General features: G+C 35.2%; 1 protein-coding gene across 2 annotated transcripts in view; it reads right to left on the minus strand.

The window, feature by feature from the left end:
• The window catches only part of LOC127877360 (hyaluronan mediated motility receptor-like), a 73,919-nt gene that overhangs the window by 11,082 nt on the left and 50,348 nt on the right, over positions 1 to 12,489 (minus strand). For both annotated transcript variants that reach the window (XM_052423111.1, XM_052423110.1), the window contains exons 14-18: positions 6,781 to 6,906; positions 3,502 to 3,627; positions 2,602 to 2,727; positions 1,967 to 2,092; positions 268 to 381 (exon numbers count right to left, since the gene is read on the minus strand). In XM_052423111.1, the coding sequence (XP_052279071.1) occupies positions 268 to 381; positions 1,967 to 2,092; positions 2,602 to 2,727; positions 3,502 to 3,627; positions 6,781 to 6,906 (618 nt within the window). The remainder of the gene's footprint in view (positions 1 to 267; positions 382 to 1,966; positions 2,093 to 2,601; positions 2,728 to 3,501; positions 3,628 to 6,780; positions 6,907 to 12,489) is intronic.

The raw sequence follows: 12,489 nt of genomic DNA on the forward strand, positions 1-12,489 counted from the left end.
TATATAGTGATCAAACGGAAAATAAAATAAAGACACAGACGTATTTGTTTTCTCACTTTTTACGAGTGTAAACCCATTATTAAGGGATAAAATAGAAATTTAAATCATGGCACAGATATACTTGAGTCTAGAAGTTATGGCAAATGTTAAAGTTTTCGGACGGACGGACTGACTGACGGACGGACAGTTCAAATGCTATATGCCACCCTACCTGGGGCATAAAAAAGGATCCTTTAAACGAGAAAATTCACTAAATAGTTGCCTTACTTTCTGAGAGCGTCCACCCGCTCATGCAGGTCTACGGCCTCCCTGGCAGCCATGGACAGCTCCACGTCCATCTCCTCACACTTCATCTGCAGGTCATCACACTCATCACTCTTGCTGGAAACCAAACATTGGTAACATATATGCAGACTGACAGACCAACAGACAGAGGTAACCCTTTACCACTAAGATACCTTTTTTTACGCGTTTGTAGTCCCTTAAAAAGTTAAATTTAATTAAAGACCTTTTTTTTACTAGATTCAAGTTTTTTGAAGTTACCCGCAGGTTGTTCTGGATTTATGCTGTTTGCACATAGCCATTTTCACGTTGACTCTGAGTGGGAAAGCAGGGCTCCCGCTGCCGTTTGCCAGATTCGCCAATTGTGAATATTTAGCAAATTCGGTAAATAAAATAATCGTTTGGCGAATACATCCTGCGAACAATTTTTGTCAGGAAAAAAATCGTTCGCCGGACTTTTTAGCCAAACAATTATTTTCCTGACAAATGCCGTCCCAGATAGTAAACTCTTTCAGCTGTAGACTGTGCTTCAATACATCGCAGTGTTATTGACCCGAAAAATTGATACGCAGTCTGCATTAACACCTGTCAGAACCGGATATCGAGACAAAGAAAACTGACTGGTGTAAAAACAAAACAATGGTGTAATCGTTGATCTTATCGGCTTAAATAAACAATTACATCTGATTAAAGATTGCTGCCCATTTCAATCAATTTGAGTAAAAGCCGTTAGCGAATTATCAACTTAGTCACACAATGAACATAAGTAAAGAAGTTGATAATTGATTTTAATTTTGAGAAGTTCGTAATGCTTGTTATGATTAAAGGCTAAATGCGTTACAATTGTGAATGACGATAGATGAAGGGTTATAAAACCCTTGACATTTACGGCGAAAGTGTCGGAAATTGTCACTGCTATAATGGCGACGATAGGCAATAAGTGTCCTTTGGACTCTGACGAATCTAATGACCCAGTCTAAAAAAAAAATCAAATCTGATAATAGGTCATTCAAAGATATTTTGCTTTCGGAATGTAATGTGAAATTATCATGTGCTTATTTTTATGAACATGTGCTTGAGTTATGTGTGTATATCTATAAATGTTTTGTTGTAAACTGTTGTTTTTTTGTTACGCACACATGATGCAGATTATGGCCTTCTGCTAAAATGTATGTTCAAGATATGTAATGTATATTTATCATGTGCTTATTTTATGAACAAATGCTTGAGTTATGATGTATGTACATCTATAAATGGTTTGTGGTAAACAGTGTTTTTTGTTGTGCACACATGATGATTATAGTAATAAACATATTAAAGCTTCTTTTTTTAGTTTCTTCTTTTACGCGTCTGTAGCCTATACTTACAACACTTGGTTCCGCATGCTTTGCTAAAACTTTGGCTACAGTTTCCAAAATTTGGCTACAAAAAATCCATTTGGCTAAAATGTTGGCTACAGAAATTGTTGGGCCAGGGGGAGCCCTGGGAAAGGGTTATTGAAATACAAGCTTTTCTGAACTTCTTTTTCAAAAGAATCAGATTTGCCGAAATATAGCAAAATTGTAATAGTCTAATGCTGAGCCTAGGTAGCTTTGTAAATAGCTTTAATCACAGATTAACTAGTTAGTTCTTGCTACGTGAGCTTAAAACAAAACTGAATACAAAATATCTAACATTATCATACCTTTGAAGATGTTCCTTATAGTCTTCTATCTGCTGCTTGTAGTTTGAGACCTTCTGATTGGCTGACACTAGCTCCACCTCTTTGTCCATCATCTGGGATTTCAGCGAATCATTTTCCTTTGTTTTTCTGCAAAGTGAAAGAATGGCAATGAAAGAAGACACTTACTGCCACTCGCCAAGAGTTTCCTCATATTTTCATGTGTCATGAAAGTAGAACTATCTTCATGACTTCATAGAGCTGCATCTAATGTTTTAATTGAGCAAAATCTGAACATATTTCAATTATACAAAAATTGTAAAATTAAATAAAATGCAGTTATTTCCTAGTCACAAATCATCATGCACCACTTTGCAGATGGGGCAAGGGCCTTTGGATTGGAAAATATTGTGTTATTTTCATTAAAGTTGGGAAATTGTTGTCTTTTTTGCTAACCAATAATTTAAAATTGAGAATAAAAGTGAAGTATTTTAAATATTAAATTAACTCAACTTCAACTCATGCAGCTTATCAGGGAAATAAACTATCCAGACACGTCTGGCACCAGTAAAAATCAGACAAACAATTAGGTTCTGCTCAAATTCAGAAATCTTGTACTTTGACACAAGGGCAATACACAACAACCACATGGTACATACTCTTCCAGCGCTGCCTGGGCCTCCTTGACTTCTGCCTGTATGTCCAGCAGCTGCCGTGACATGAGCTGGAGACTGGCGTCCTTGGCTTCATTCTTCCTGAACAACTCATCCCTCTCATCACAGCGCCTGGAACAGTCATGTACATTTTATTGTAATTGGCAGTTATTGACCAGTAAATGATTAGTAAACAAAGGTAAGACTTTAATGATGTCTTCTGTTACTATTTTTTAACAGTTCTTGGTTCTAATTACAACCCTTTGTGGTCAGAATACGTTGTCCATTTGTTAAATCCCTGGAGAAGACAAGATATGGCATGTCCCTTCAAACACATTTTCATGAATATAATCATTTTGGATGAATCCCAGGCATGTGCTTGTCAGTTTGGCAGTTTTATTATCTCAATACTGTTGGTAAAGGGAACACAATTTAGATAAGAATTCACCTTCATACTGAAAACTACACATTAAGTCTTTGGCAGGGGTAAACAAATAGTCTATATTATGCAAGTGACAAATTTACACATCTCCTGTATTTGTTCTTTAGACAAGTTGATATTGGCATTATTAACTATGTAAAATAGTCAAATAATTCTAAATTGTCATGTCGCTGTTTGATTAACAGTTCGATATTTCAAATACATTTGTCCTAGGTATGGCCAGATTATTTGTTTCAGGTATGTAATCTTAGCCAATGGCTTTTCTTCCTGTATTTTGGGGTAAATGCCTAGCCTTCCATTTTGTGACATAATATTTCATTAGAGTTGAAAATGGGGAAGAAATTGTCCATAGTTAAGTTGATATTTGCAGAAAAGCGCATCATTTTATATAAATTTTCATGGGGGATGGGGCCATTATTCAGCCCCTACTTAAGACACAATAAGCTGCAGTAAGGGTGAGGCACCTGATGAAGTCGGCCCTGGTCTGCTGGTAGCGGCAGTCTAGATCCTCATACTTCTCCCCCTGGGTCTGCAGCTGGTCTGACAGACGCTCCACCTCCCCCAGCTGATCCTGTACTTCTACACATTTCCTGCACACACACACACAAACACAATTTACATAAATATGAGTTGTAATATCCATTTATCAAAATGTTTATGCTTATGATTTGTTAAATATTTGTTTTATCACCATGAAATCAAAATTTATATATCAAACAATAATATTTTCCCCAATTCGAAGTTAATTTAGGACAAAGTTCTTTATTTCGAAAGTACATAACAAGTCATATTCCAAATATAGTGAAACAAGGGACAAAATTGTCACAAAACCAGGTTTTCAGTTGAAAAAAGTCTGATAAAGGGAGAAAATACAAAATGTGTATTGTTAACCTGCTTGTGTATAATTGACCTTGATTTCAATTAGAAAACAAGGGCTGTTTGTAAAACATGCATGCCCCCCATATGGGCTGTCAGTTGTAGTGGAATCCATTGTGTAAATACGTTTTTTCTCACTGTGACCTTGACCTTTGACCTAGTGACCTGAAAATCAATAGGGGTCATCTGTCAGTCATGATCAAAGTTCCTATGAAGTTTCATGATCCTAGACGTAAGCATTCTTGAGTTATCATCTGGAAACCATTTTACTGTTTCGAGTCACTGTGACCTTGACCTTTGACCTAGTGACCTGAAAAGCAATAGGGGTCATCTGCCAGTCATGATCAATGTTCCTATGAAGTTTCATGATCCTAGGTGAAAGCATTCTTGAGTTATCATCCGGAAACCATTTTACTGTTTCAAGTCAATGTGACCTTGACCTTTGACCTAGTGACCTGAAAATCAATAGGGGTCATCTGCCAGTCATGATCAATGTACCTATGAAGTTTCATGATCCTAGGCATAACAGGTTTTTTTTTCCTTCTTTGTGACCCGCCGAATAACGGCCCTTTCCCCTCGGATTTATTTTTCCCCTCAGCAGGTAAATTTTCCCCTAGATTTAATTTTTCCCCAAATATTCATTTTTCCCCTTTGAATCAATTTAAATCTTTGTCAAAATAAATCACGAACTCTCAATGTTTGTTTCGTATTCAGTGCCGAAATCGTATCGATTTACATGTTAACATTTTAAAATACCGAAATTGTCATTAGAGCATGCGCGAATCATCGGAATTTATTCATGTATGAAAACGGTGAATCCCGAAGTGACGTCTAACTTAACTATTGGTTCAAGAACAATGCCGGAAATTTACGGTGATCAGCGTATTTGGAGACTGGTTTATCTTATAACTCAATATCGGAGGTTTAAATAACGCAGTCAGCAACGTTCGCTATTTTAACCTTTTCCAAAATGTCGAAAAACTGGCAGCATTATAACAAGAAATTAAAGAAAGAAGACGCAAACGGTACGCGAAGTATCCTTGATTTATTGAAGAAAAGTGTTGACAAAAGTAGATATTGAGTTCCATTCGCATTGCCAGTTAAGCTATAATTATTTTATTTTTACACATTATATATGATGTTTATTTTACCCCACCCACCCTTGTATGATCGGTTTACGCAAGTTACGGAGGTGTCGTCACACTGCACTTTTGTCACACTGAATTTACTGTAGAAAACGGGTACAGAGTTCGTCACAATCGTAATATGAATAATACCGGGAAACTTTAGCTTTTTTGATTGACACCTTTCTTCCATGTTAAAACAACATAGTTTTTTTTATTTGTTCTATTCATTAATTTAATACATTTAAGTAAATTGAAATATTTAAAATATAATTAATTTAAACAAATGAAATTACATTACATACCGCAATGTTGATTATGATATCCAAAAATCCATTTAAAGGCTATAAACTGTTTTTAAATGTAACATTATAGTTGTTAATATTTTCCCCAAGAAGTGCAAATAACGCGCTTATTTTTCCCCAAATTTGCCTTTTCGCGCTTAATTTTTTCCCCTCAAAAAAGGCTAGGCCCTTTCCCCAAAATCAGAAAAAAAAACCTGCATAAGCATTCTTGAGTTATCATCCAGAAACCATTTTACTATTTCAAGTCACTGTGACCTTGACCTTTGACCTGAAAATCAATAGGGGTCATCTGCCAGTCATGATCAATGTACCTATGAAGTTTCATAATCCTAGGCCAAAGCGTTCTTGAGTTATCATCCGGAAACCATTCTACTATTTCAAGTCACTGTGACCTTGACCTTTGACCTAGTGACCTGAAAATCAATAGGGGTCATCTGCCAGTCATGATCAATGTACCTATGAAGTTTCATGATCCTAGGCCTAAGCGTTCTTGAGTTATCATCAGGAAACCATCTCAGGGACGGACCAATAGACGGACGGACCGACATGTGCAAAACAATATACCCCCTCTTCTTTGAAGGGGGGCATAAAAAGTCTGATAAAGAGACAACTCAAAATCAAAATATGCATTGTTATTGATTGTTCATAATTACATAGTTGTTTCAAAATCAATCTATTTTTAGTTGTGGCGACCTTGACCTTGGAGATATTGACGTTATTCTTTTGTGCGACACACCGTCCAATAATGGTGAGCAAATGTGCCAAATGATTTTAAAATCTCACAATCACAAAGTAATGGCCCGGACAAGCTCAGTTATGGCCATTTTTGACCTTCAAACTCAAATTCTGACCTTGACCTTGGAGATATTGACGTAATTCTTTCGCGAGACACACCGTCTAATGATGGTGAACAAATGTGCCAAATGATTTTAAAATCTGAAAATGAACGACAAAGTTATGGCCCAGACAAGCTAATTAATGGCCATTTTTGACCTTAAAACTCAAATTGTGACCTTGACCTTGGAGATATTGATGTAATTCTTTCGTGCAACACACCGACTAAAGATGGTGAACAAATGTGCCAAATGATTTTAAAATCTGACAATGAACGACAAAGTTATGGCTCGGACAAGCTCATTTATGGCCATTTTTGACCTTCAAACTCAAATTGTGACCTTGACCTTGGAGATATCGACGTTATTCTTTGGCAGGACACACCGTCTAATGATGGTGAACAAATGTGCCAAATGATTTTAAAATCTGACAATGAACAACAGAGTTATGGCCCGGACAAGCTTGTTCCGCCCACCCGCCGACATTCGCCAATCAAATAACCAGTTTTTTTCTTCAAAAAACCTGGTTAAAAAAGACCTGAGAAGTAAAAATTAATGTTTTAAACTGCATCTCTTCTCAGAAAATTGTCAATGCTGGTGCTTACATATCGTATGATTTCTGTAGATCTATCAATTCCGCCTGAACACTTGATAATGAGGTCTCCTTTTCATTCAATCTTTCTTGCAGCTGCTTGTTGTCTGCTCCACTCTTTTCAAGCTTAAAAGTGTTACTGAAGAAGAATTTATACATGGGCAAATAACAATATTTAGTATTATTTTATACAGGTACTTTTTAAAACAAACAACGAAAAATAGCACGTTAAATAACACCTGTAAAACAAGACAAAAAATGGTTGTTTGGATTTTATACCTTTTTAAGGTGAGGAAATTACAAGCTAAGGTTTTCTAAAATTACTTTGTTGTAAATCCTCCACATGTTTTTTCATGTCTTATTGACTTCTTTCCTAGTAAACTTAATCTTTTGCACTGTATTGGTTTGTCAACAACTGAATTTTAAGTCAGCAACAATCTTTGTTGTAAAGCCTTACCAATTTTAAAAGTAGTCGATTCAATTGGCAAATACTACAGGAAATCACTGTTTTTTTCTATATGGTGAAGCATGTTGGGTAAAAATCATTGGAAAAATGAAGAGCAATATGCTGCTTTTATTTGTTAAATTCCATAGCAACTATGACAACAATGTCCCCCACACTTAATGGCTGTGTCTGTTTCAGTTTAATAAATGAATCATAAAGACCTTACAAGAGCTGTGTTTCTAAAACACAAGGCCCCCTACTGCACTTTGAAAACGTGAAGAAGATACGATCCTAGATCCTTGATATTTGAAAACTGTTATTTAGGTGAAAATGCCAAGACTCTTAACTTTGTTAAATATCAATGTACCAGAAGAAAACTCGGCTTTGATCTGAAAGATAAGCAGGTAGACTCAACTATCCAAATTCTGTAAAGTATGTGAAGGCGTTTCAGAAAAATATCTGGAAGTGTTATTTTGAGAACTGTTAAATCTGCCCTTAACTTTGTCAAAAATAAATGAACCAGAACGAAGCTCAATCTTTATCAGTTAGCTATGTAGGTTGACAAACACACTTGATATGTAATTCACAAAAGTAGACTAACACACCAAAAATAAGGTAAATATCTGAGAGCATTTATGAAACAAGGGACAAAATTGCCACAAAACCAGTTTTTCATTTTGAAAAAAAAAAGTCTGATAAAGGGAGACAACTCAAACTGAATTGATTGTTTATAATTAACCCCTTTTGTTTCAAAATAAATCTATTTTTAGTCATGGCAGGCTGTCAAGTGACCTTTTTTCAAAAAGTAGGAAAAAATAGGAACTACTTTTGCAAGAAAAGTAGGAAAAAAGTAGGAAAAAGTAGGAACTTTTCCCTCAAAAGTAGGAATACATAATACTTATTTTTTAGACACAGGTCCAGGAAACATAGCTTGAAACAGAGCAGGAGTGCCATCACATGTTCTGTATGGATACCCACTTGAAGCTACCTTAAGGGCCTAGAAGATTTCAGCCTTTTGTACCTGTTCCTTGTGTGATGGATGTACTTGCATACAGATAGATTTATCCCCACAACCCTGAGAGCTGCTTGGCTTTTGGGCACTTCCAAACAAATGCTTTTGTGAATTATCATGCATGTATTTCATGTTTTCCTTGTGTTTTTATCCATCTGCATGACTTATAAGTTGATTAGCACCAGAATTACTACAAGATGGACTTCATTCAGACAGTACAATATCTTGCAAACTCATTGCCGGTATCTCTCTTGCACCATGATCCCAGTGTTTTTCCACTGTTGTCCAACTTCTCCATCCATGAAGGGTTAAACTTTGTTTTCCCACTAGGAATTTTAGCACTTATATATCTATGATAATTAAGTTTCAAGCAAAGCTACCCTGATAAAGAAGTATACATGTAATTAGATGCTGTTCATTTTGGTGTATCATCAAATAAGTAGTTAGAGGTCTTCTGTGTATCGATATAAAAATGGTAATTATATTGTGCATGTTATATCCTTAAGCAGAAGACCAAATTTATTTAGTGATACACCAACTTGTTGTACAAGATTAATACTAGTATATAAAGCAGTGTAAATGCTCTGCTACAGCTACATTGTGAAACCTTTAAATTGACAATAGGGTGCAGTTATAATGACTTAAGTTACATTCAAAATGACTGGTCATTGCAGAGCAGATTATGCAACTGGAGATAGGACCTTATCACCTGACATCTTTTATGACAGCATTGATTGGGCAATGAAACAGTTGCACTACATTGTTTATTCCAGTTTCAAATAATGGCTTTTACATTATTGATGACTTTGCGGGAGTGTAATAATGCCGTTTAATAATTTTAATACTTCGCTTTAACACCTTGAAGTTACCTCACTAGCTATGGCATCATTAGACAAGAATTGTGTTTGTCCGAAACAAAATGCCCACTATTGCGCAGCTTTGAAATAAAATTTCAATATATCATTTTGCAGGTTTAGAAATTATCTCCCTTTTAAAGCTTATTACTTCCCTTGGATTGTATTTTTTAACTTTTGACCTTGAAGGATGACCTTCACCTTTCACCACTCAAAATGTGCAGCTTCATGAGATACACATGCATGCCAAATATCAAGTTGCTATCTTCAATATTGCAAAAGTTATGGCCCATATTAAAGTTTTCGGACGGACACACACACACAGACAGACAGACAAACGGACTGACAGTACAACTGCTATATGCCACCCTACCGGGAGCTTAAAAATGTATTAGGGTATTTAGGCTCTGTGCATTTATCTTTAATTACTTAACATGATGTACCTATGATATCAATAGAACATCATATCCGTTGTCATGTAATACAGAATTTATTACATTATATTTGTAAATGATGAAAACTCGGCAAAGCATCAGTTTTATCTTTTTTCCAATAACTTGTGTAATAAATTCCATATTACATAACCACTCATACAATACATGTATCTCTATATCTCTACATTCCAAACAGCAATATCATGTAAACATGCATAAGGTTTGGTCAAATTGTTGTCAATGGAAACAAAATAAAACTGGAATAAACAATGGGTTCCCTCAGCTCTTGCATCACTGGGAACTGTGTAAGGTAGTGAAGTCTGCAGTGTACAAATGCTAAGGAAGTAAACAAGGCACTATTGTTACTTCAAAAAAAAACTTGTCAATAATTTTAAAAGTTACATAAGAAATAAATATTTATGCTCCTGAAGAGGTGCTAGCAGACAGTCAGCATGGGTTGTCAGGTCTCATCTAGATGAATGCACATTAACAGGGATACAGTCATGCCATAGATTCATTCATCCTGCAAGTTTACTAAATAAACTCTTTAAAAAAAAAAATAATTCTCCATTGAAAATGAAAAAGTAGGAATAGTAGGAAGATTTGGTAAAAAAATAGGAAAAAGTAGGATCCTGATGAAAAAGTAGGAAATAGTAGGAAAAAGTAGGAAAAAGTATGACCGCTTGACAGCCTGTCATGGCAATCTTGACCTTGGAGATTTTGACGTAATTCTTTCGTGCGACAGTCCAATGATGGTGAACAAATTAATGTGCCAAATGATTTTAAAATCTCACAATGAATGACATAGTTATGGCCCGGACAAGCTCATTTAGGCCAGAATTTTTTAATAAAATGATTTTCGGACCCGCTGACTCCAAATTTTGACGAAACCAACAAAAAAATCATTTTTTTTATTTTTTTTTGGATGCCAAAAGGTGGCTTTTAAACATGAAACGCTTGCTGGGTTTTAGAAAAAGTTGAAATGAGTTATAAATCATCATAATAAACCCAGTTTTAATTACCCATATTAATACATCCTTCATCATGTGCTGGAATTTACCAAAAACTTAGCCATAATGGTTTGTTCAAGAACGCTATGTACAACGCTTTCATCAGCAAAGTCTGCTAATTTCCCAATAATTCTGCAACCGTCAAATGAAATTCTGAATGGAATCGATTTGTAAGTAAATATTTTATTAATTCTTTACCATTTTATAAAATTGATAGTATTAAAATGACTAAAAATTATTATGAAAGCAATAAGAAAAGAACGATTATAATTTAACACTAACAGGTGCTCAAAATGCGAAACCCATTTACGCCTATCAACTTTAAACCTCCCATATTTTACGCACAAATACGGTTATATTTTTGAGAATAAAATTTTATGTGTTGTTTAATGCAGTTGTAGTGAACAATTTGTGCATATAATATGAGTTTTTTCGTTATTTTCAATGGTCACGAAACTTCGGTTTTTGCAATGGAAAAGGCCTTGATATTAGAAAGTGTCGATTCGTAGGATTTGATGGCACAAATGTCATGAGTGGTGAAGTCACTGGTAAATTTAACTTCTTAACCTTACTTTGATACATGTAACTGCATTCTGATAATATAACTATGGTAACCATATAGTTTATATATAATATGTACTTTTAAAAATGTCCTAGAGAATTGTTTGTTTTTATTTGCTCACATATGAAAATTTTATTTCAGGACTCCAAAGGTGATTTCGGCATGTAGCTCCACACTGCCTTTACATAAATTGCCGCAACCATCGGCTTGCTCTCTGCATGAAACATCTGATAACAAAATACCCTACGCTCGCAGATGCAGATGAGACCCTGTTGGCCATTTGGAAACTCTTCAAATATTCACCTAGAAGATTTTCAGTATTTGTGGTATATTCCTCTTTATATCATATTTTTATTTTTACATGATAATCATTAAAAATCATGGTTAGAACTTATTATTTCACAACAAAATAAACCATGAGGTAGTTGAAAAATGTTTACCGGAACAATCAATATTTTTAAGTCTGTTCAGGAGGCCTATGGTGATAGGATCATCCCCTTGATAGGAGCAGCTGCAACAAGATGGCTTTCACACGGCAATGCATGTCATCGTTTCATTGACAGGGATAAAATATGTGATAAACCATATTTGTGAAAGTATAAGATTTTGGAAGTATATTTGTATATAACTCTTGTACTGACATGACATATGTTTATGTTTATAGTTCTAAATTTAATATCTATTTGTTTTTTAAATTGTTTTTATAAGTCATTTCTTAAAATCACAAACACACAAGGCTTTAAAAAAAGTGAATTTACAATAACATATCAGTTTAAGTTATCCCTTTCCCAAGGTGGAGGGATAATGGTTTTGCATCGTCCGTCCATCATACTTGTCATCATACTTTGATTGTGAACTTGTAAATTCTGTCATGATCAACTATGTAATTCCAGAGTTATGTCAATTCTTTGAACTTGCTTGTTTCAACAGTAGTAAATAGTCTTTCTGGTGACTCAATAAATTGTAATAGTTATAACATAAATAAATTGATTTAAAATAAAAAATACAGGTATGAAGCCATCGTGAGCTCCCTCAATGAGCTGTATGCAGAGAAACAAGAGCCTGAGGTTCAAGGGGTTAGAATGGCAGTTACTAACAAGAACACAGTCCACATGATACTTCTATTATGTGATCTCTATAAACCAATTAACTCAGTCAGTGAAGCTTTACAAAAAGCTGACATTAACTTCTGTGACGTTGAAACTAAGGTGGGTGCAAAACTTTGAAATTTTGGCACTGAAGGAATCATTCAAGAAGACGGATGCACACTCAGACTTGTATTTTTCTAAGGCTGACAATATCATGCAGATCATGGATGAGTGCACCCCTCTGCAGAGGAGACTCAGTGGGGACAAAATCTTGTCTACAGAGGACTTTGTCCAGGAAACAGCTGTTAGTCTTATTG

The sequence above is a fragment of the Dreissena polymorpha genome, chromosome 4 (genome assembly GCF_020536995.1).
Source record: "Dreissena polymorpha isolate Duluth1 chromosome 4, UMN_Dpol_1.0, whole genome shotgun sequence".
Taxonomy (NCBI): Eukaryota; Metazoa; Mollusca; class Bivalvia; order Myida; family Dreissenidae; genus Dreissena; species Dreissena polymorpha.